This window comes from Phyllobates terribilis, unplaced genomic scaffold (genome assembly GCF_046119375.1).
Source record: "Phyllobates terribilis strain yellow unplaced genomic scaffold, ASM4611937v1 Scaffold_46__1_contigs__length_10046794, whole genome shotgun sequence".
Lineage (NCBI taxonomy): Eukaryota > Metazoa > Chordata > Amphibia > Anura > Dendrobatidae > Phyllobates > Phyllobates terribilis.
In genome coordinates this window covers 939,265-964,979 of record NW_027362806.1, presented here as the reverse complement: position 1 = coordinate 964,979, position 25,715 = coordinate 939,265, and the positions used below count along the sequence as shown (strand labels likewise).

The 25,715-nt window shown below is 43.3% G+C and overlaps 2 protein-coding genes across 2 annotated transcripts; both read left to right on the top strand.

Moving 5' to 3' along the window:
• Positions 1–5,060: 5,060 nt before the first annotated feature.
• LOC141191499 (uncharacterized) lies at positions 5,061–9,757 on the top strand. Its single transcript, XM_073661394.1, has 2 exons — positions 5,061–5,093; positions 7,844–9,757. Exons 1-2 carry the CDS (start codon positions 5,061–5,063, stop codon positions 9,125–9,127), a joined length of 1,317 nt encoding a protein of 438 aa, XP_073517495.1. The 3' UTR covers positions 9,128–9,757.
• A 1,298-nt stretch (positions 9,758–11,055) lies between these two features.
• LOC141191498 (uncharacterized) lies at positions 11,056–20,643 on the top strand. Its single transcript, XM_073661393.1, has 4 exons — positions 11,056–11,176; positions 12,780–12,790; positions 15,375–15,465; positions 19,273–20,643. Exons 1-4 carry the CDS (start codon positions 11,056–11,058, stop codon positions 19,833–19,835), a joined length of 786 nt encoding a protein of 261 aa, XP_073517494.1. The 3' UTR covers positions 19,836–20,643.
• The last annotated feature ends 5,072 nt before the right edge of the window (positions 20,644–25,715 follow it).

Here is a 25,715-nt window from a genome sequence, read left to right as displayed (position 1 = left end):
GTTCCGGAAGACGTAATCGGCGCTGCAGAGCTGCAATGCGTGATCTTGCATTGCTGGAACGCCGCAAGTGAGCGCACTCTATGCGGACCTTGTGAAGCAGTGCATCAAGATCCGGATAGTCCCTCAAAAAACTCTGCACGACCAAGTTGAGCACATGTGCCAGACATGGGATGTGAGTGAGGTTGCCTAGGCCCAGAGCTGCCACCAGATTTCGGCCATTGTCACACACTACCATGCCTGGCTGGAGATTTGCTGGCACAAACCACACGTCGCTCTGCTGCTTGATGGCATTCCAGAGCTCCTGCGCTGTGTGGCTTCGATTCCCCAAAGAAATTAATTTTAATACGGCCTGTTGACGTTTGGCCACGGCTGTGCTCATATCGGTCATCATAACAGGTAACCGTTCACGGGTCGATGTGGAGGTAGACCGTGACGGCTCCTGCAGCGCTGATTCAGAGGAACTGGAGCATGAGGAGGAGTCAATGTGTACAGACTGGATTCCTGCAATCCTTGGAGTTGGCAGAACACGTACAGCGCCACTCTCAAGATTTGTACCCGGCTCCACAACATTTACCCAATGGGCAGTGAGGGAAAGGTTTCGTCCCTGTCCATGCTTACTGGTCCACGCATCGGTGGTCAGGTGGACCTTGCTACTGACGGTGTTTTGTAGCGCATGTTTAATTTTTCCCTCCACATGATGTTGCAGGGCAGGGACGGCTTGCCTGCTGAAATAAAAGCGGCTGGGCACGTTGTATTGTGGGACTGCCAATGCCATAAAGTTACGGAATGTGTCAGTCTCCACCAGCCTGAATGATAGCATTTCAAGGGCCAGTAGTTTAGCAATGCCAGCATTCAGAGCCTGTGCTCGGGGGTGGTTTGCCGAGTATGGGCGCCTTTTCTCCCATGCCTGTGCTAACGATGGCTGTAGACTGGCCTGGGAGTGTGAGGATGACTGGGAAAGTGGTGCTGTGGGTGGAATTACACTGTGTCTCTGTACAACAGTGCCAGAGATTCTTCCATGGCGATCCTGTGAGGAAGCCGAACCAGCTGTGTGTGAGCTGGAGGAAGAGGCTACAACACGAGCTGAAGAGGTGGTAGGTGGCGCTGTAGGTTGGCCTAGGTCTTCAGTGTGGTTTTGTAACTCCACCACGTGCTTGGTCCGCACATGTTTCCACATATTTGTGGTATTGAGGTTGCTGACACTTTTCCCTCTTTTCACCTTCTGATTACACAGCTTGCATTTGACAAAGCAAATGTCATCTGCAACTGTGTCAAAAAAGGACCAGGCACTGCAAGTCTTGGGAGCGCCCGCTTTGGATTTTGGAAGAGCCATGCTCCTAATGGGTGCCGAAGTGGAGGCTACAGGCAACCAAGTCTGCCCCCTCCCTCTCCCTCCTTTTTGGGCTGTTCGGGGAATCTCTTCCTCAGAGCTGCTCCCACCACCTTCCTGTCCCTCACGCCATGATGGGTCAAGGACCTCATCATCTACACCACCCTCTTCAAACAACTGCTTCTCCTGGGTAGTCTCGACAGCACAGTACGCACCAGAAAGTGGCACCTGAGTCTCATCATCAGATGCGTACTGAGGTGTGCTGCTGACCATAGGCACTGGCCCACCCGCCTCTTCAGATTCAGAGAGACAAAACGGTTGCGCATCACTGCATACTACCTCTTCTTCAAATTCTAGAATTCTGCTTGGCTGGCCCCCTCTTTCCAAGCCAAGAGATTCAGAGAACAGAATTAGAGATGGCTCCTGTCCAGGGCTCTCTGACTGCCTGGGCAATTTGGCAGGTGGTGAAGAGACAGATGGGTGCTCTTCAGTGCTCAGGACCTGAGAGGATCTGGAACTAATTGAAGTCGATGCGTTAGCTGCCATCCATCCGACAAACGGCTTCAATTTGGTCCTCGTGCAGCAGTGGGGTACGGCTAGCTCCTACAAAGCTGCGCATAAAGGACTGTTCCCTGGTAAAACTGGGGGATGCTGAGTCACTGGTGCCCGCAGCAGGCACAGAATCCCCACGTCCTCTCCCTGCAGGCACAGAATCCTCACGTCCTCTCCCTGCAGAAACTCCACGCCCACGACCACATGCCTTACTCCCTGCCTTCTTCATCTTGGTAGACTGATAAAGATAGGCAGAAAAGTACTAAGGGCTTAGTGTGCTTATTCCTGAACAGCTGCTAACAGGTATAAGAAACACTAATTTTATAAAGTGTGGACTAGACTTTAATATGAGCTAATGTGGCCTACACAACTGTAAAGTGGAGTGTTTGGTGAACTTTATTTAGGTTTTTTTTTGTCACAAAAAGACACTGGATGTGCCTAAAGATGTAATAACGATAGTATCACAAACTTTTTGTAGCTATTACAATGTAGGAAGGTAACCTGCAATGCAATAGATGAGGCTGCAAAAAATAGGCTAATACTAATCTGGCTGGGGCTGCAGGGCCCAATGCTGCAGAAAGGCTCCTCTAACTACTCCTATATAGTGTGTTTGGAACCAATTTAGCTGAATACGGATGGAACCACCACACTAATAGGAGATATCAGGAAAAATTATGAATTGGCAGTAAAGGACAATGTATGAGGCAGTGACACACACTGAGTGCACTACAACCAGACAGGGTTGAAGCACACACTACAGGGTGAGCTGCACTCACACACCAGACCTTGCAGACAGCGGTGAACAGTACAGATGCAGAGCACTGTGCACTAGCGCTGCAAGACCAAAAAAATTTCTCTATCTACTCCTATATAGTGTGTTTGGAACCAATTTAGCTGAATACGGATGGAACCACCACACTAATAGGAGATATCAGGAAAAATTATGAATTGGCAAAAAAGGACAATGTATGAGGCAGTGACACACACTGAGTGCACTACAACCAGACGTGGTTGAAGCACACACTACAGGGTGAGCTGCACTCACACACCAGACCTTGCAGACAGCGGTGAACAGTACAGATGCAGAGCACTGTGCACTAGTGCTGCAAGACGGAAAAAAATTTCTCTATCTACTCCTATATAGTATGTTTGGAACCAATTTAGCTGAATACAGATGGAACCACCACACTAATAGGAGATATCAGGAAAAATTATGAATTGGCAAAAAAGGACAATGTATGAGGCAGTGACACACACTGAGTGCACTACAACCAGACTTGGCTGAAGCACACACTACAGGGTGAGCTGCACTCACACACACAGACCTTGCAGACAGCGGTGAACAGCACAGGGAACTGTGCACTAGCGCTGCAAGGCACAGTGATTTAGAAAGTAGCTTGGGTAAAGCAGTATAGAGCAAATAAGTAGCTAAAACTGTCCCTCAGAACAACAGCGTCCTATCCCTAACTGAATTCACAGCAGAGTGAGCTCAAAATGGCGGCGGCGGCTTTTATAGTGCATCATTACATAATTTCAGCAGCCAATCACAGCCATGCCATTAGTTAAGATGCCTACATGTCTAACAGGATGTGCCCACACTTCTTAGGATCCTCATTGGCTGAATAAAATGAAACTGGCTCATTGCATTATGGGAACTTCCGATTCCGGTATACGATATTGCAAAAGTATCGGAATTAAGTATCGGAATTCCGATACTGCGAATATCGGCCGATACCCAATATTTCAGTATCGGAATGCTCAACACTAATTATTATACAGGATTTTTATGATGTTACATCGGCTCATCTTCTTCTTGTTCAGGTCTCTATAATACCGGATCCCCTCAGTGAAGATCGTCTATATAAGAAAATTTTCCTGATTTACCTATCAAAGATGGATATGGACAGGGACAAGATGGCGGAGAGGATATTACATCTCACCCTAGAGATCCTCTTCCGGCTTACTGGAGAGGTGAGAGATTCTGATGACGTCACATTACATCATTCTTATCTATGGGAATAACAGATGGACAGAACTGGAGAGGTGAGGACTCTGGAAATGTCTGCAGAGAGATTTATTAATGTGTCTCTCCATAACCAGAGATTAATGACGGGGCCTCCACCTCACCCCCTGATACATGAGGACATCAATGACCAGATCCTAGAACTCACCTACAAGATGATTGAGCTGCTGACTGGAGAGGTGACACTGCTGGGACATTATACAGTAACGCTATAAAGGGATCGGGGAGATGACGGTATCATTGTATGTGTCAGGTTCCTATAAGGTGTCAGGATGTCGCCATCTATTTCTCCATGGAGGAGTGGGAGTATTTAGAAGGACACAAAGATGTGTACAAGAACATCATGATGGAGGTTCCCCAGCCCCTCACATCACCAGGTAATAGGACTAAATACACACGGCCTATAATTATATGTATGTAAAGCATGAATTCAGTCCCTGTATGTGTTTCCCCCAGATCTATCCAGTAAGAGGACAACACCAGAGAGATGTCCCCGTCCTCTTCTTCCACAGGACTGTAAACAAGAAGATCCCAATGTTCCTCAGGATCATCAGGTAGATGGAGAGAAGGTGTCATGAGATCTCCCCTATGATGTGTAGACAGCTGTGAAGGTCTTGTGTTCAGTCTTGTTTTATCCACCATTATTATGTTTTATACTTGTGTAATGAGAACGGTGGAGATGACAGATTTAGAGCTGATCATAGATGAGACTTCTCCTTCTGTCTGTGACTTTTATAATATTTGTTTCAGGGTGAAGATCTGATCCATATTAATACTACAGAGACATATGTGAGGGGTGATGAGCAGTGTAAAGAGGAGATTCCTACATATGACTACCCAGGTGAGTAGTAACCATGAAATGTTGAGAAGTCTCAGATTTTTCTCAGTAATAGTGCTGGAGAACGCAGCACTACTGGACCAGGGTGCACGAGTAGGGTCCAAACCGCATATAATATAAGAGAAACCTCGGCAGTCAGGTAATGAATTTTAGCAAAAGCAATTTTAATTGCAGCCCACAGCAGAAAAAAAACAAAATCACGTTTCAGTCTATAAGACCTTCATCAGTGTACCACTTGTTGGGAATGACAATAGGAAAGGAGGGTGAGGATGCAGTGTCTCAGGCACGTGATCCCTTAGGACCAGGAGACAGGGAGAATGGGCTATCAAAACCGCGATATCCACGCCGATGTATGGCATAGATGCCGCTGTTTTGATAAGACCAGAAGACAGGGAAAATGGGCTAAGGGATCACATGCCTGAGACACTGCATCCTCTACCCTGGTGAGTAGTGACCACTAAATTCTGATAAGTCACAGATTCTTCTCAGTCACCAGCTGTGGCGGCTTTATCAGTTGTGTAGTCCGGCCGTATCACAATCGTGTGATCACCATTTTCCCTCTAGACCAAAACATTCTCCTCAGTCCGAAAATATTCAATTTTCTTTGTGTAATTGTGAAATTCTATAGATCTTCCAACCTGGAGCATCCACCTACCCCCTGGGATTAGTAGACGCTGACCGTTACCTGCCCAGATCTGTAAACTACAAAGCCAAATGACAGCGTACGTAGAAAGTGCTGACAAGTGAGAAAATCACTTGTAGAAAAATATTCTGATGGGCCTGTAAGAGAAAGCGGAGGGTAATGATGCTGTTGGCTTCCTAGATCCCTGATATCTTATTGGATGAATCTACCTTCTCTCCCTTCTGTGCAGCTGAATGTTCTCATATGGTCCCTACAAGACCAGGTCCAGTCTTTCTGGCCAAAGTTTGCTTTTTTGATCGATAACATTAAATGTACAGTGAGGGACAAGTGTGAATTTCTGTACAATAACAACGGAGTTTCCCTTTATACTTTTCAATTTCTTTTAAAACCAACTAACTTCAAACAGGATTTTGATAAACTGCATAAAAAACATTACACCTGTGCCATGATATGTCTCTAAGCTGTGCGTGGCTGATTGCTGTAATATACATCTATTCACGCCTGCAGGAGATGTGGAGGCATGGCTCGAGCCCTGGTTTCATGGATTCACTCCACGTCATAAATTACATTATGTTTTCAATCCTAAAGAATTCAGATTCCTGCACAATCTCTCCTGAAATGGGGGCACTAATACTTTCTCTACTCTTCTGGTCAGGACTCATCATACCTCCAATGGTCCACCATAAATGAGTGCGACTCCGGTTTAGTGTTGGATTTCTCCCTTCATACTTACGTTGTTGTTGGGGATGTTACATGTTTATATATTCTTTCTTTTTTTTACAAGTTCATTCTGTATGATAGTCTGATTGTGGTGGGATCGGCCGGCCTCACTTTTGTGTCTCTGTAACTCCCTGGTAGTCTTTCAAAAAGATCTCCATTTCCTCTTCGAAATGTCCGAGATCTAAATTTAAGACCCCTCAGCTCTGCAGTATTGTAAAAGACTTCACTGTAAATGTCTAATATTTCTTCTTGACACTCATGTGATAGAAAATATTGTACGTTACGATAGTTTAGATGATGAAGAGCCCCCGAGCCCCAGACTCTAATTACCCCAGAGAGGTTTCTCCACTAGTTACTCATTTTTCTCTGATGAAGACTGTTGAGTTTGATCATTTCAGTAGATGTTTTATTGTCTATACTCACAGTTTTTGACTTCAGTAATGCTCTGATTTAACCCCTCCCTCCCAGACAGTTTTTGTTCCTAATCTGCCCCATTTTTCAAATCTGACGTGTGTCACTTTATGTGGTGATAATTTTAGAATTCTTCACAAAGGATAATAGGAAACAAATGGACTTTACAAATTATTTCCAACTTCTCTTGAATGTGACAATCCCCTATATACGGTTGTACACTACTGTCTGGGCACATGGCAGGGTAAGAAGGGAAGGAGCGCCATTTACTGTAGCTATTAGGAATGCAGATATTCCTGGAATAGTTCGCAGACACAATGTATTGGGGGCGCTGTTCATGGTCACCTGGCAGCTCAAAAGATGGCTACCACAAACAGGCTTGTCACTATCTACCCTGTTTACAGATTTCACAAATTACTTTGCTCATCACCCTTTAAACCCTCTACATGGATCTGGACTTACACAGAGACCCCTAGGCTTGGGCCCCGGTGTTACCTGCTGTTCTGTGGAGTGAGATGGGAAGAAGAATAGTCAGGTAGCCGGATCACAACCAGGAGGGCAGAGAAAGTACAAAATCAGAAGACACAAGAGTAGTCAGTAAACGGGCCGAGGTCACAACAGGAACCAAATACACAAGCCGGGAGCTGAGCACAGAGGACTGAACCAGAGGAGAACAAGGCTGGATCTGGCAGCTTCCGGCAATATGCTTCCAGCTTTAGTAGGGTGCGGTGCTTTCCAAATGGCTGAAGCAGGGAGCAGATTACTCCAGCTGGACAGCACACACACCCATACTGCCAGACTGGATGGTACTACTGGTCCCATGAACCCTAATCTTGGTGGCTGAATAGAGCCTGCGCCTTTTACTCCATATTTGGGAGGCAGAATGAACAAACAGTTGAACACCACGCTCCACTGGTTCATCCTATGAGGTTTTCTATTAGATGGTCATTGTCCTGGTGAATAAGTGAATTTTTTTTATATAACTTGCCTTTATTTACAGACAGTTTAAGTAGAAATGTTCAAAAATATAAAATTCAAGGATTTTTTATTAAAAAATAATAATTGTTTTTATTCTTGGCAGATGTCTGTACCCGGAGATCAGAGGGACAGCTGACATCTTCAATTTTCAAATCAGATAATTTTCAGATCCCACAGGATACAATTGAAGTGAATGACGTTTCTCCAGATCTACCATCATCCCTTCACAGCAAAGATCTGTCATCTGATCCTATGAAACAGGTCCTGTCTTCTGATTCATTACCGAGTACTAAGGAAAATCATAGTCACAAAATAAGCATTAAATAACAAACTGCTCCTAATGCAAAGAAGCCATTTTCACATTCAGAATATGGAAATAGTTTTCCTCTCAAAAAGTCTTTTCTTAAACATCAAAAAATTCACACAGTGAAGAATAGATTTTCTTGCTCCAAGTGTGGGAGATGTTTTAATCAGAAATCAAATCTTGTTAGGCATGAGAGAACTCACACAGGAGAGAAGTCATTTTCCTGTTCAGAATGTGGGAAATGTTTTACAGAGAAATCAACTCTTATCACACATCAGAGAACTCACACAGGGGAGAAGTCTTTTCCATGTTCAGAATGTGGAAAATGTTTTAACCAGAAATCTAGTTTTCTTAAGCACCAGAGAACTCACACAGGGGAGAAGCCATTTTCATGTTCAGAATGTGGGAAATATTTTACAGAGAAATCAAATCTTATCAAGCATCACAAAACTCACACAGGGGAGAAGCCATTTTCATGTTCAGATTGTGGGAAATGTTTTGTACAGAAATCACATCTTAATATACATCAGAGAACTCACACCGGGGAGAAGCCATTTTCTTGTTCAGAATGTGGGGAGTGTTTTGCAAAGAAATCAAATCTTATCAAGCATCACAAATCTCACACAGGGGAGAAGCCTTTTTCATGTTCAGAATGTGGGAAATGTTTTACAGCGAAATCAACCCTTATCAAACATCAGAGAACTCACACAGGTGAGAAGCCTTTTTCTTGTTCAGAATGTGTGAAATATTTTACAGAGAAATCAACTCTTATCACACATCAGAGAACTCACACAGGGGACAAGCCATTTTCTTGTTCAGAATGTGGGAAATATTTTGCAAAGAAATCAAAGCTTATCAAACATCAGAGAACTCACACTGGGGAGAAGCCTTTTTCATGTTCAGAATGTGGAAAATGTTTTGCAGAGAAATCAACTCTTACCAGCCATCAGAGAACTCACACAGGAGAGAAGCCATTTTCATGTTCAGAATGTGGGAAATGTTTTACAGCGCAGTCTACTCTTATAAAACATCACAAAACTCACACAGGGGAGAAGCCATTTTCATGTTCAGAATGTGGGAAATGTTTTGCAAAGAAATCAAAGCTTATCACACATCAGAGAACTCACACAGGGGAGAAGCCTTTTTCATGTTCAGAATGTGGAAAATGTTTTGCAGAGAAATCAACTCTTATCAACCATCAGAGAACTCACACAGGAGAGAAGCCATTTTCATGTTCAGATTGTGGGAAATGTTTTAACCAGAAAGCGCATCTTGATAACCACCGGAGAACCCACACAGGGGAGAATGCCACAACTACACCCAACTAGTCTCTGCACAGACAAGAAAGGCCCTAGCTGCACAACTAAAACACCACCACAGACCTAACTCCTTAATAAGCCTTTGAGGAGTTTCTCGTACCTCCTGAGGAACCAGAGGGGAGGCTGCAACACACTGTCAACAAGGGGAAAGAAAAGTAAAGTACGAAAACCCTGAATGAGAAACAAAAACACATTCATATAGGGCAAAGAAGTCAAGCTAAGGAGAACAAAAAATAGAAGGAACAAGTATAATCTCTCAAAAACCTAACATTGTTAGAATGAAAAGGTACTGGGAGGGAAAGCAAACTGACCGGGAGGATAGTTTCACCTTTGTGGTGAAACGTACAAAATTCATCCTCATCCACTGTATATGTAAAACCTGTCCATTTATAATGACCACGGACAAGATAAAGATTCCCAACTCACATCAGGACCACAAGATCCCAGGTACTTTCAGCTTCATCACATCTAATGTACTTAATTATATGTACCAAATGTCCAACTGGGGGTCTGTATGTAGGGGAGACAAGGCAAAAACTTAGAACAAGGATGAATTCTCATCGCCACACAAAAAAAGACAAAAAGAATAGATCTACTTGTGGCCACTTATTTTTACGGCCACAACTGCTTCTCCCTTTCCAAAACTGATATTTCTGCTTCACATCACTTGTGTTATCTATTGCATTATTCCAGTGCCATGTAGTGTATAAATATGTGACTCTTCAGATTTTGTGTTATACTATGTCTGATGAAGAGACCTGAGTAGTCTCGAAAGCTTAGTTTACCTAGAATTTTGTCCGGCCTATTTTGTGTGAAATTATGTTCAATTTGCCTTTTTTTCTCTGTTTTCTTGTGTTGTTCCAATACACGCAAAGGAAATAAACGTGTAGAACAAAACATGTAATTGCAATAATTTTCTGGGAGAATTACTTCATTTTCTGAAACAATTTCAAGGGATCCAACACTTTTCACCATGACTTGTTTTTGTTGCCTTTTTAACTTGTTGCAGCATTTCATCCTCTACGTGTTCAGCTATATTAGGAGGCTTGTAGCAAAGTCCAATTAGCAGCTTTCCATTATTGCCATGTCCATGTACATTTACCCAGACTGATTCTACATCAGGAATATAAAACAACATGAAAACTTTGACAAAGTCATGGGCCAACCAGTATACAGTATAATAGGCCCCACATGCTCCTCCATACATAAGAAACAAGAGGAAAAACCTTCAAGTCAGAGTCCCATATAATAGTGAAAAAATTACAAAATGTTATTAATTATAATTTATACAAGAAAAAAATATGAATCGCAGAAACAGAGACAGTTAATAGTAAAACAATGGAGGAGACTAATGAGGAGCATGAGACAAATTAACATGATTCTTTTCTGATGTAAATACATAATTGGGCTGCCAAAAAATAAGAATATATTGTTAAAATGCAGTGAAGCATTCAATAAAAATGCAGGTGCTTATGAGGTAGGTCAGAAGTAGTTGCTATATAAGAGGTTAGTCACACCGCTGTCTATATGTAGGGACTAATATAGATAGCTCATACCGGGGACAGCAGATCTTTATAAGTGGTATCAGTGCCCTGACCTCTTAGGCTACAGGGTAAAAGTATATCCTAATACATATTAAAGCCTAGAAAATGCACCTAAGTAGGAAAAAAGATTAAAGAACGGCAGCAAAAAGAGTGTAGCATGAACCCTATAGAATACTTACAGCCACAGTGGATGTGAAGACGCCCCTCAATTGCGCTCACCCTGATGCGCGTTTTGGCATGGCTGCCTTCGTCAGGAGGTGGCGTCAATGAAGGTGGGTAGGGTTTAAAAAGGGCCCTTGAGCCAATAGAAAAGGGGGGGTGTAGTCTCTCCGCCAATGGGTGTAGGGAGGGCGTGGCATGACACATGGCAATCACTGCTACGCCGCCGCATCCATGACTAGCGCGTCATATGATCCATCACGCCGCAAGTACGTGGGGAACCACGTGATCACGCGTCATGGAGCACAGATTGATACGGCCAGCGAGGACACCACAGAGAACAGTGAAGCCATGCGTACCGCCCAGTCCACAGACATATAGTCAAATACAACCGGAGAGAAAAAGAAACAAGCATATTGGGGTAAACTGTCAATAATAGCATAGCCCAAATGTATATATGTATCTAAGGGGTATAGGCGATAGCCAGTTCTATATAAGTCAGAGAAGTTAATTGGCCATGACAAAACAAAGTATATATTTTAGAAAAGCATGAAGTATAACATGATTATATGAGATCATAGTATAAATGCATAATAAGATATAAGAAAATATCTCTCAAAATATCGATCTATAAATGCGAAATATATACAATAATAACTGGACAAAATGCGCACACAGAAAAAAAGTTACAAATCTTGAGAGACAATACAGAGCCAGCAATTATGTCCATGTTATCCAATAGCAGAATGGAAGTCCTCAACGTCATTGACAGATAGAAATTATTAACTACTACCCAACCATACTAGATAAAAAGGTAAGACAAATAAAATACCTAAAACAATGTGGATATAGGTGATCAAAGTCCAAATCCATCTGCTCTCTTTCTGGGCTAATAGTTGGCTCACTCGACCTTCCCTAATATTAGTGGTGATCATGTCAATACCCCGAACTTTAAGTTTAGATGCGTCACACTTATGGTGTATTCTAAAATGCTTGGGAATAGTTTTAACGTAGAAATATCCGTTTCATTTACTGCCGCTTCAATACCTAGGACGTGTTCACGTGTTCTTGTCTTAAGTTATCTAGTTGTGAGCCTTCCATAGATTTTAGGACAGAGGCATGTCGCATAATAGACCACCTCTTTAGAGGTATAAGTTATCTGTTTGGTGATGTAATAGGTCCTAGAGCCCTGGGAATCTGTGAAAGAGTTAGCATGTTCGACATTAGGACACGCCACAGATCAACCACATGGTACACATCCATTTACTGGAGGTGGTCTTTTCAAAAAATTAGGGAGAGTGGTAGGATAATAGTGGCTTCTCATAAGATGATAACAGAGATTTTTTGCCTTTCTGAAGGTGATTTGCTATCTCTCTGGTAGATATTTTGCCAATATGGGGTCAGCCATTAAGATGGGCCATGATTTGTTAAGACAGTCACGTAATTCTGTAGCTTTAGAGTGGAATGTTGTAATGAACCGTAACTAGTGATGAGCCAGCATGCTCGCAACTGCTCGGCGCTCGCCCGAGCATCTCACTGCTCGCCCGAGCATCTCACTGCTCGCAACTGCTCGCCCGAGCATCTCACTGCTCGCCCGAGCATCTCACTACTTGCAACTGCTTGCCCGAGCATCTCACTGCTCTCAACTGCTCGGCGCTCACCCGAGCATCTCACTGCTCGGCGCTCGCCGAGTATTTCTGGGGTTGCTCGGTGGGAGCTCGGGTCCCCTCCCTGCATGTTTGGCGCTCTTTAGAGTGCCAATCAACATGCAGAGATTGTCTGCCACGCACTGTAAAGCCGCAGCCATGTTGGTTGTGGCATTACAGTGATTGGCTGGCCGCACAGGGTCATCAGGTCTATATCAGAGCTAGCGCCCCCATGCTAGGCAGGCAGGGTATATATCAGACTGCAGTGCACATAGCAAAAGGCTCCATTCCAGTTCTGTCTGATATTTGTAGAAATCGCCCAGGTATTAGGGGCCAGGAATCATTTTTTTTTATCTTTATCCTGACTATTTGCTTAAAAGTCAATCCAGAGAACACCGTTTTTTCTGCACCATTTGCTTGTTGGCACTGCAGAATACAGCCAGGTCCTTTCCATATTACAGCGCTAAAAATCCTGCTATTTAAAACGGTGGTTTGTCCATCACACGGATCACATATAATTGCGCTGAAAATATTGCCATTTCTGGCCTCCATTGAATTTTTGTTTCAGTGTGTCAGTGAACTTACTGACACAAGGTCGGCACTGTTAAAAATAGTTACCTAAAGGCCAGCTATTTAAAACTGGTTTGTCCGTCACACGGATCACATATAAGTTCGCTCCAAATTCAGCCATTTGTAGTGAGCGTGGAAGATATTGTCCTCCATTTAAAATGGGCAAGGCATGTGGCAACGGACAGGGAACTGGACATGATGGTGATGGTGCATGCAGAAGCCGAGACCGTGGGCAAGCTGAAATTGTGCCACAACAAACACCCACATCTTCTCGCTTGACCTTCCTGTCCCAATTAATAGAGGACCGCAGTGCACCACTATTGAACACAGAGCAGTGTGAAAAGGTTATTGGTTGGATAGCACATAATGCTTCCAGTCACTTAGCCACCACCACCCTGTCTTCCACACGGTCAAGTCTCAGTAGCCGTAAGCCTGGACCGCATATTCCTCACCCTGATCCTCCTTCCTCCCACTATGCCTAGTGTCCGGAGACAACTGATCCCACACTTGGACACTCCGAAGAGCTGTTCACTTTTCCATTTATAAATTTGGGCCGCTTGCCTGGTCCACTTGAAGCGGGGCAAGAGCAGCCAAGGTCATACGAAGGCGGCGGTGGGAAAGTGTCCCAAGAGGTGGACAGTGATGAGACACAATTGCCAGAAAGTCAGGAGGAGGACCAGAGTGCGGAAGTGGAAGACAAGGTGGTGCATGATATAGTAACTGACCCAACTTGGCAGGAGGACATGCAGAGCGAGGACAGCAGCAAACAGGGGGAGGGAGGTAGAGCACCCCAAAAGGCAGGAAGAAGCAGTGTGGTGGCCACAGACAGAAGGTGGGCAACCGTTCCCCATAACACCAACACGACGGAAGTTGCGAGTACAACTGTTAGATCTTCCCCAGTCTGGTTGTTTTTAAAGACTCTACCGATAACCCCAAAAAGGCCATTTGCACCACTTGCCAGGTCAGCATCAGCAGGGGTAGCAAAACTACCAGCCTGACCACCACCAGCATGATCAGGCACATGGCAGCAAAGCACCTGACTTTGTGGGCCGAACCCCAGGGTCCAGGAACAGTGTCTGCGGGTGACACCACTGCTTCTTCTGCTGTTGTGCGTGCAAGCCAATACCCTGTTCATGGTGCATGTGAAGATGCCTCCTGCCCTGCACCTGTCGTTACACACTCTCAAGTAGCAGCATCAGGAAGCACGTCCTTGTCCCAGTGCAGCGTTCAGTTGTCCATACCCCAGTCCTTGGAATGCAAGCGCAAATACGCAGCCAACGTCCCACAGGCCACACTACTAAATTCCCACATTTCACGACTGCTTGCGCTCGAAATGTTGCCTTTTAGCAACCTGCATTCCGCAAGCATTTCGCAACCTGATGGCGGCGGCTGTCCCTTGGTACTCGGTCCCCAGCCACCACTATTTCTCCCAGTGTGCCGTCCCCGCATTACACAAGCACGTGTCCCAAAACATTAGCTGTGCCCTCAACAACGCAATTACCGGGAAAGTCCACCTAACCACGGACACATGGACAAGTGCTTGTGGGCAGGGACGGTACATCTCGCTGACGGCACACTGGGTTAACATACTGGAAGCCGGGACCCAGTCGGACCTTGGGACGGAACACATCCTCCCGATGCCGAGGATTGCGGTCCCTAGGTCAATCAGGGTTGCCCCCACGGTCTACAGCTCCAGCACCTCATCCTCCTCAGCCTCTTCCTCCTCTGCAGCCTCCATCTCCGAAATGACCGCATCAGTCACAAGCTGGAAGCACTGCCTTGGCCAAGCGGCACCAGGCTGTGCTGAAGCTAATATGCTTAGGTGACAAACCGCACAATGCTGAAGAGTTGTGGACAGCTCTGATCGACGATCGTAATCCAAACCAAATATTGAAACATTCACTCATCTCTAGTCATGAGATCTCCCCTATGATGTGTAGATGGCTGAGAAGGTCTTGTGCTCAGTCTTGTTTTATCCACCAGTAGTAAGTAACGCCTTTCCACTTGGCATTATATGCCCCTGTTCCCTAGCCCTGCTTACTACTGGTGTCCTGCTTCACTAGCAGTCCATCTGATGAAGGTCATGGTTTAACGACCGAAATGTTACATTTATGAGGATTGCTCTTCTTATATTCCTGTTGCACTATTAACTATACAATTAAAATGACACTTTCTGCAATTTTGAGTGCCGGATTCTATCTTTGTGTGTGTTTGTTTTATCCACCAGTATTATATATTTTATACTTGTGTAATGAGAACGGTGGAGATGGCAGGATTAGAGCCGATCATACATGTGACTTCTCCATCTGTCTGTGACTTTTATATTATTTGTTTCAGGGTGAAGATCTGACCCATATTAATACTACAGAGACATATGTGAGGGGTGATGAGCGGTGTAAGGAGGAGATTCCTACATATGACTACCCAGGTGAGTAGTAACCACTAAATGCAGAGAAGTCACAGATTCTTCTCAGTCACCGGCTGTGGCTGCTTTATCGGTCGTGTAGTCCGGCCGTATCACAATTGTGAGATCACCATTTTGCCTCTAGACCACAACGTTATCCTCCACCCAAAACTGTTCAAATGACTTTGGGTATTTTAAGTCCCTTTCTAGAGAACTTACAACCTGGAGGATCCACCTACCCCCTGGGATTAGTAGACTCTGACCGTTACCTGCCCAGATCTGTAAACTACAAAGCCAAATGGCAGCGTACGTAGAAAGTGCTGACAAGTGAGAAAATCACTTGAAGAAAAATATTCTGATGGGCCTGTAAGAGAAAGCGGAGGGTAATGATGCTGTTGGCTTCCTAGATCCCTGATATCTTATTGGATGAATCTACCTTCTCTCCCTTCTGTGCGGCTGAATGTGCTCGTATGGTGCCTACAAGACCAGGTCCAGTCTTTATGACCAAACCTCGCTTTTATGATCAATAACATTAAATGTGCAGTGAGGGCCAAGCGTGAATTTCTATACAATAACAACAGAGTTTCCCTTTATCCTGACTTTTGAATTTCTTTAAAAACTGACTAACTTCAAGCAGGATTGCGATAAAACTATGCAAAAAACATTACACCTGTGCCATGATATCTCTCTAAGCTGTTCATGGCTGTAATATACACTGCTCAAAAAATTAAAGTAACACAAACAACAGCATATAACTCCAAGTAAATCAAACTTCTGTGAAATCAAACTGTCCACTTAGGAAGCAACACTGATTGACAATCAATTTCACATGCTGTTGTGCAAATGGAATAGACAATAGATGGAAGTTATTGGCAATTATCAAGACACCCTCAATAAAGGAGTGGTTCTGCAGGTGGGGGACCACAGACCACATCTCAGTACCAGTGCTTTCTGGCTGATGTTTTGGTCACTTTTGAATGTTGGATGTGTTTTCACACTCGTGGTATCATGAGACGGACTCTACAACCCACAGAAGTTGCTCAGGTAGTGCAGCTCATCCAGGATGGCACCTCAATGCGAGCTGTGGCAAGAAGGTTTGCTGTGTCTGTCAGCGTAGTGTCCAGAGGCTGGAGGCACTACCAGGAGACAGGCCAGTACACCAGGAGATGTGGAGGGGGCCGTAGGAGGGCAACAGGCCAGCAGCAGGACCGCTACCTCCGCCTTTGTGCAAGGAGGAACAGGAGGAACACTGCCAGAGCCCCGCAAAATGACCTCCAGCAGGCCACAAATGTGCATGTGTCTGCACAAACAGTTAGAAACAGACTCCATGAGGGTGGTATGAGGGCCTCACGTCCACAGATGGGGGTTGTGCTCACAGCCCAACACCGTGCATGGCGCTTGGCATTTGTTACAGAACACCAGGATTGGCAAAGTCGCCACTGGCGCCCTGTGCTCTTCACAGATGAAAGCAGGTCCACACTGAGCACATGTGACAGACATGACAGAGTCTGGAGACGCCGCGGAGAGCGATCTGCTGCCTGCACCATCCTTCAGCATGACTGGGTGGGCAGTGGGTCAGTAATGGTGTGGGGTGGCATTTCTTTGGAGGGCCGCACAGCCCTCCAAGTGCTCACCAGAGGTAGCCTGACTGCCATTAGGTACCAAGATGAGATCCTCAGACCCCCTGTGAGACCATATGCTGGTGCGGCTGGCCATGGGTTCCTCCTAATGCAGGACAATGCCAAACCTCATGTGGCTGGAGTGTGTCAGCAGTTCCTGCAAGATGAAGGCATTGAAGCTATGGACTGGCCCGCCCGTTCCCCAGACCTGAATCTGATTGAGCACATCTGGGACATCATGTCTCGTTCCATCCACCAACGTCACGTTGCACCACAGACTGTCCAGGAGTTGGTGGATGCATTAGTCCAGGTCTGGGAGGAGATCCCACAGGAGACCATCCGCAACCTCATCAGGAGCATGCCCAGGCGTTGTAGGGAGGTCATACAGGCACGTGGAGGCCACACACAATACTCAGCCTCATTTTGACTTGTTTTAAGGACATTACATCAAAGTTGGATCAGCCTGTAGTGTGTTTTTCCACTTTACTTTTGGGGGTGACTCCAAATCCAGGCCTCCATTGGTTAATAAATGTGATTTCCATTGATGATTTTTGTGTGATTTTGTTGTCAGCACATTCAACTTTGTACAGAACAAAGTATTCAATGAGAATATTTCATTCATTCAGATCTAGGATGTGTTATTTCAGCGTTCCCTTTAGTTTTTTGAGCAGTGTACATATACATCACGCCTGCAGGAGATGTGGTGGCATGGCTCGAGCCCTGGTTTCATGGATTCACTCCATGTTATAAATTCCATTGTATTCAGTCCTAAGGAATTCAGATTACTGCAAAATCTCTCCTGAAATGGGGGCACTAATACTTTCTCTACTCTTCTGGTCAGGACTCATCATACCTCCAATGGTCCACCATAAATGAGTGCAACTCCGGTTAAGTGTTGGGGCTCTCCCCTCATACATATGTTGTTGTTGTTGAGCATGTATCATAGAATAAAAAAATGTCTCTTTTTTACAGGTTCATTCTGTATGATAGTCTGATTGTGGTGGGATCGGCCGGCCTCACTTATGTGTCTCTGTAACTCCCTGGTAGTCTTTCAAAAAGATCTCCATTGCCTCTTCCAAATGCCAGAGATCTAAATTTAAGACACCTCAGCTCTGCAGTATTGTAAAAAACTTCACTGTAAATGTCTAATATTTCTTCTTGACACTCATGTGATAGAAAATATTGTCCCTTACGATAGTTTAGATGATGAAGAGCCACCGAGCCCCAGACTCTAATTACCCCAGAGAGGTTTCTCCACTAGTTACTCATTTTTCTCTGATGGAGACTGTTGAGTTCGATCATTTCAGTAGATGTGTTATTGTCTATACTCACATTGGCACTACAGTAGTTAGTACCCAAAATACTCTGATTTAACCCCTTCCCGCAGACAGTTTTTTGTTCCTAATCAGGGTCCAGTTTCCGAATCTGACGTGTGTCACTTTATGTGGTGATAACTTTGGAATTCTTCACAAATGATAATAGGAAACAAATGGACCTTACAAATTATTTTCCAACTTCTCTTGAATGTGACAATCCCCTATATACGGTTGTACACTACTGTCTGGGCACATGGCAGGGTAAGAAGGGAAGGAGCGACATTTAGCTCTTTGAATGCAGATCTTGCTGGAATAGTTTGCAGACACAATGTATTGGGGGCAATGTTCATGGTCACCTGGCAGAGTGAAAATTGCAAATATGCCATTTTATTGCCCAACACATAGTGCCCAGATTGTGCTCCAGGAGACACACACTGTAAATGAAGAGGGTTCTTCTCACTATAGTAATGCCAAATACATGGATGATAAATGTGGTTTGGGCACACTGCAAGGCTCAGAAGAGAGGGGGAGATCTGACTTTTGGAGAGCGGATATTGCTGGATTGGTTTATAGAAGCCATGTTGCTTTTCAAGAGCCTTTGAGCCACTAATAATGTGGAAACCTCTGTTTTTCCGCTGAGAGATGATGGACCTGAGTGGGGTTTTGTTTTTTTGTGAAATGAGAGAAACAGAATGAACAAACAGTTGAACACCACGCTCCACTGGTTCATCCTATGAAGTTTTCTATTAGACTGTGAACGGTCATTGTCCTGGTGAATAATTGATTTTTTTTTATATAACTTGCCTTTTTTACGGACAGTTTAAGTAGAATTGTTAAAAAATATCAAATTCAAGGATTTTTTATTAAAAAATAATAATTGGTTTTATTCTTGGCAGATGACTGTACCAGGAGATCAGAGGGACAGCTGACATCTTCAATTTCTAAATCGGATGATCTTGAAATCCCACAGGATACAATTGAAGCGAATGCCATTACTCCAGATTTACCATCATCCCTTCACAGGAAAGATCTGTCAACTGATCCTATGAAACAGGTCCTGTCTTCTGATTCATTACTGACTACTAAGGAAAATCATAGTCACAAAATAAGCATTAAAAAACAAACTGATACTAAATCAAAGAAGCCATTTTCATGTTCAGAATATAGAATTAGTTTTCCTCTCAAAAAGTATTTTCTTAAACATCAAAAAATTCACACAGCGAAGAATAGATTTTCTTGTTCAAAGTGTGGGAAATGTATTAATCAGAAATCAGATCCTGTTAGGCATGAGAGAATTCACACAGGGGAGAAGCCATTTTCATGTTCAGAATGTGGGAAATATTTTACAGAGAAATCAAACCTTAACAAACATCAGAGAACTCACACAGGGGAGAAGCCATTTTCATGTTCAGAATGTGGGAAATGTTTTGCAACAAAATCAAATCTTGACAAACATTAGAGAACTCACACAGGGGAGAAGCCTTTTCCATGTTCAGAATATGGAAAATGTTTTAACCAGAAATCTGAATTTCTTAAGCACCAGAGAACCAACACAGAGGAGAAGCCTTTTTCATGTTCAGATTGTGGGAAATATTTTACAGAGAAATCAACTCTTATCACACATCAGAGAACTCACACAGGAGAGAAGCCATTTTCATGTTCAGAATGTGGGAAATGTTTTGCAAACCAATCAAATCTTATCACACATCAGAGAACTCACACATGAGAGAAGCCGTTTTCATGCTCAGAATGTGGGAAATGTTTTGCAAACAAATCAAATCTTATCACACATCAGAGAACTCACACAGCAGAGAAGCCATTTTCCTGTTCAGAATGTGGGAAATATTTAGCATCAAAATCAAATCTTAACAAACATCAGAGAACTCACATAGGGGAGAAGCCTTTTCCATGTTCAGAATGTGGAAAATGTTTTAACCGGAAAGCGCATTTTGATAGCCACCGGAGAACCCACACAGGGGAGAATTCCGCAACTACACTCAACTAGTCTCTCTACAGACTAAAAAGGCCCTAGCTGCACAACTAAAAACACCACCACGGACCTAACTCCCTAATAAGCCGATGAGGAGTTCTCTCAACAGGTGTTCAATGGGATTTAGATCCAGATTCATTGCTGGTCAGAACTCTCCAGCACTTTGTTTCCATCCATTTCTCGGTGCTTCTTGAAGTATGTTTGGGATCAGTGTCATGCAGGAAGACCCATGACCTAGGATGCAAACCCAGCTTTCTGACACTAGGTACTACATTGTGGCCCAAAATCCTTTGCTAGTCTTCAGATTTCATGATGTCTTGCACACAGTCAAGGCACCTAGTGCCAGAGGCAGCAAAACAACCCTAAAACATCTTTGAACCTCCACCATATTTGACTGTATGGGTTGTAAATTTATTGATTATGTTGCGCACCATGGACAAAGAAACATCCGGATCTTTGAAGATTGACTTATAGCCTTGAAATTATTGATATTTTTCAACAATTTTGGTTCTCAAGTCCTCAGACAGTTCTCTTCTCCTTTCTGTTTTCTCCATGCTTAGTGTGGCATACATATGCACACAGTGCAAAGATTGAATCAACGTCTCCCTTTTTTATTTGGTTTTAGTTGTGATTTTCATATTTGTTTACCCACAATTTTGGCAAGGTGCCATCAATTTTGTCCGGTTTATTTTATGTGGTTTTGTGTGAAATTATGTTAAATTTGCCTTTTTTCTCTGTTTTCTTTTGTTGTTCCAATACACACAAAGGAAATAAACATGTATAATAAAACATGTAATTGCAATAATTTTCTTTGAGAATTACTTCATTTTCTGGAACAATTTCAAGGGAGCCAACACTTTTCACCATGACTTGTTTTTGTTGCCTTTTTAATTTGTTGCAGCATTTCATCCTCTACGTGTTCAGCTATATTAGGAGGCTTAAAGAACCTATAAATGTGACTCATGGTCAGTATAAAATGAACATTTATTGAAAAATTCATAAAAACACATAAGAAACAATGATACAAAAGAGGAAAAAAGTAAACAGAAAAATGATCATCTGAGGGTAGGTAGAAACATAAATCGATATTTTAAACCATGTACAAAAACACAGTGACCAAAGTCAGCCTAAGGTAAAGATACATATGGAGACCATCATTTAAGTAAAGTGCAAAGTGCAACAAAGATGTCCCAAGTGGGTAAGTACTTAGACTTAATAGAAAAGGGGTCAGTAAGTGAATAAATGAGACAGCTGATACAAAGGTCAAAGGTACTAAAAAGTAGACATGAAAGTATCAAATGAGCTACCTGAAAATCCCTCAGAGTCCTCAGAGTCTTTCCTTTCTTCGTCTACTTTCCCTAATTATAATGATAGATACTGATTGTAATTTTATAACTTTATATTTATGCATTGTTTTATGTTGTATGTAAAAATTATTATTATTTTTTTTTTTTATAATATAAAATATAGGCTGATAGATGACAATATATCCTATGAAGTATTATGATTATAGGATTCACAAGTTTTTATACAGCAAATCTTTTTTATAAGAACCCTATATGCTTCATTAGGCATTAATGTATAACAATCCTTTTTACTCTATTGAGCATATATGAACTCAAGGGGTTAATATAGAGGTATTACTCTGTATCTGGCCCCGCCCCTTTTAAGTAATTGTATACCTAGTCAAATGTATATAAGGATCAATTGTTTGCTGCTTGTCACACCTGATGAAGGTGGCTGTGTCCACCGAAACGCGTTGTGTGTATTAATAAATCAGTCCTTTTAATATTTTTGCCCTGTTATTGGCGCTCTGGTACCGCTATTCATATTCACTGATTGTCCTTTTCCCCCTGTTGGGGGACGATTCAGTTTAGCCGAAGGAGAGCACTTCGATTGATTTGGCAGCTTCGGTGAACGTGACTCCTGCTTACATGAAAATATATATCTCCCAGCATGAGCAAAGATCAATATTCGGCTTGATCTTTTATGCCAAAGTGGCCCCTGCCCACACACTCCCCTGTGATGACCTCACATGGGTTGGTCGCCGCCCTTCATGGTTTTATTAAATCTCTAATTTCTGTAATATCTCCTCGCTCGATGATCGCAGAAGTTAGCAAATGATGCCATATTTTTTATTGCGAATTTACCTTTCCTTAGAGATCAAACATGATATGACTGCTGTCGGTTATCTCTCCACTGTTGAGTTACAGCTCACCGGCAATACGGAAAAATATCCATACTGTTCCTTATTTAGCCCGCCACTAAAAATATATGTCCTATCACAATCGGAATTAAAGAAATGTCGCTATTCCATATTTCATTTCGGTGCCTCAGAGCCTGGAGATCGAACTCATGTGCAGCCGGGAATGACCTGGCTATTGTAAGGAGTGTGATAGTTTGAAGCCTTAACAAGATGTTTACTATCTCTTTCAGGTGTCATACTTGTTATTTCTGATCAAATGGACAACTCAGTCAGTCTCTGATCCATATGTTCGAAGGTGTCTATTTGTCACACATGTCTCCTTTACCAGGAGCACCATTTAGTATGGTAATTAGCCTGGATAATTAAGTTTGTCATTTCTCTTGTACACTGCTATTTTGCATAGAAGCAGCTTTTTAGTTTGCTAGCTCTTCTTTCTCCAAATGGGATAGGGGAGGGGGAGGCTGAAGAGTTTGGAGGGAGAGATTTTAGAGATTTTTAATATTTCCTGACAGTCAACAACAACTCAGGGTATTCTGCTGCGGCTAAACATTTTACTATAATACATAAATGGGATACTTCATGTTAATAATTTTTCAGACTCGAAAAGGTCGATCTTGCGGCCCATGGTGGCAGCTGGTAAAAGCTGCCGACCCTCAGGGAACCATACTGGATCTTGACTATAAACACGCAATCCCCCATGGCATGAACTGCAAAAATGATTTGTTTTTCATCTACTAATATTTTCTTGTTTTTCAGCTTGGCGATGCATGTTTAATTTACATTTTACATCAAAACAATGCGTTTCCTTATTTAGGAATGTGGACATATAATTTACATAATGTTTAATGATCATTTGTGATTCACTATATGTATCTCCCAGTTGCACCCTGTGCACACGTTCAGTTTTCTTTTGTAAATGATGTATCTGCTTCCTGTGAATCACTATCTGATATGCCATTCACACTTGTTTTTCCTCCTAATAATTATCTGGTAATGTGTTAAGTAAGAGACGAAAAAACTCCTTTATGAACTTAATGAAAGCTTTATACATTTCCATCTGTGTCTATTGCAATCGTATAGAGGCCAGTCCACCTGCATCGTTGGCTTTGCATTGTCGGCCATGTCTGCTGCAATTGGTAGTAATGGTTAGTCAGCCAGGACACCTGGGACTAGTGATGAGCGAGCATGCTCGCTACTGCTCAGTGCTCGCCCGAGCATCTCACTGCTCGAGATGCTCGGCGCTCGCCGAGTATTTCCGGGGTTGCTCGGCGGGAGCTCGGGTCTCCTCCCTGCATGTTTGGCGCTCTAGCACCTATCAACATGCAAGGATTGCCTGCCACACACTGTAATGCCGCAGCCATGTTGGTTGTAGCATTACAGTGATTGGCTGGCCGCACAGCGTCATCAGGTGTATATCAGACCTGGCGCCACCATGCTCGTCACAGTCACTTCGGAATCAGGCAGTGTAGGGAGAGGTGCTGCTGTGTCAGGGAGAGATTTGGTTGTTTATTAATTAGTGTAGGTATTCTACAAGATTCTCTACATATCCATCTCAACTAACAGTCCTTCTGAGGACTAATCCATCTGCAGAGATATCAGGCAGGCGGTGTATATAGGCAGGCAGGCAGGGTATATAGCAGACTACAGTGCACATAGCACAAGACGCTCCATTCTAGTTTTGTCTGCTGCTGCTGTTAGATATTTCTAGACATAGGCCCAGGTCTCAGGGGCCAGGAATAATTTTTTTTATTTTAATTCTGATTATTTTCTTAAAAAGCAATCCAGAGAACACAGTTTTTCTGCGCCATTTGCTTGTTGGCACTGCAGAATACATCCAGGTCCTTTCCATATTACAGCGCTAAAAATCCAGCTATTTAAAACTGGTTTGTCCGTCACACGGATCACATATAATTGCGCTGAAAATACTGCCATTTCTGGCCTCCATTGAAATTTTGTTTCAGTGTGTCAGTGAAGCTATTGACACCAGTTTGCTGTTAAAAATAGTTACCTACAGGCCAGCTATCTAAAACTGTGGTTTGTCTGTCACACGGATCACATATAATTGCGTTGAAAATATTGCCATTTCTGACAAACAACAAACACCCACATATTCTTGCTCGACCTTCCTGTCCCAATTAATAGGGGACCGCAGAACACCACTATTGAACACAGAGCAGTGTGAAAAGGTTATTGGTTGGATAGCGGATAATGCTTCCAGTCACTTAGCCACCACCACCCTGTCTTCCACATGGTCAAGTCTGGGAACATTGTTTTCAAGAGGCCCTCCTCTAAGTCTCTTCAAAGGGGTATTGGGGTGCATTCAAATTTTGGGCAGCCCTGCTACTCACTGCATACGCAATAATAGTATAGGAGACCCACTCTTTAGTAATGGGAACAACAAGGCATAGCCGGCTGATGGCTCTCTAAGAATAGTGAGGGCCGACTGATGGCCCTATAAAAATAGGCTTTGTGACTTTCAGAGTCCCTCCTTCATAAGTGAAGCAGGATGTGTCTGATGATGTCTCACACACCACATGGCCAGATAAGGTTGTAAAATGTTAAAATGACATCTCCCGGTGAATGCATTTGTCATGGTTGAAAGCAATGCAAAAGTGCAAAAGCGCATCAAAAACACTACGTGTGAACATAGCCCAAAGTGTGGAGGAGTATTTTGTTTTGGTTATTTATTTTGCTTTATATACAAGTCATTACCCTGGAAAGGATGTACCTTAACATATTTCCAAGTAAAATCCATTTTGGTTTCCTTTTTATATGTTTTATTGTGAGTCCGTAAAAGTGGTGTAATACTCTGACAACGTTGTTGACAGCAGTGACCTGGGAGTCAGAAATACTTCCAGGGGTCTTCCCCATGCTGTTCCCATGTCATTTGAGCACTGTTCCCATCGATTTGGGCAATTTCTAGGCTTCTGCAGACCTCCAGGGGGAGCCGCCGGAAAAATGCTCGAGTTTCCCATAGACTTACATTGGGCTCGTTGCTCGGGTCGAGCACCCGAGTATTCCAATTTGTTCGACCCAAGCAACGAGTACCCGAGCATTTTAGTGCTCGCCCATCACTATTTTTCAATACAAAAAGTGAAACTCATATATATTATATAGAGTCATAACATAGTGATCTATTTCAA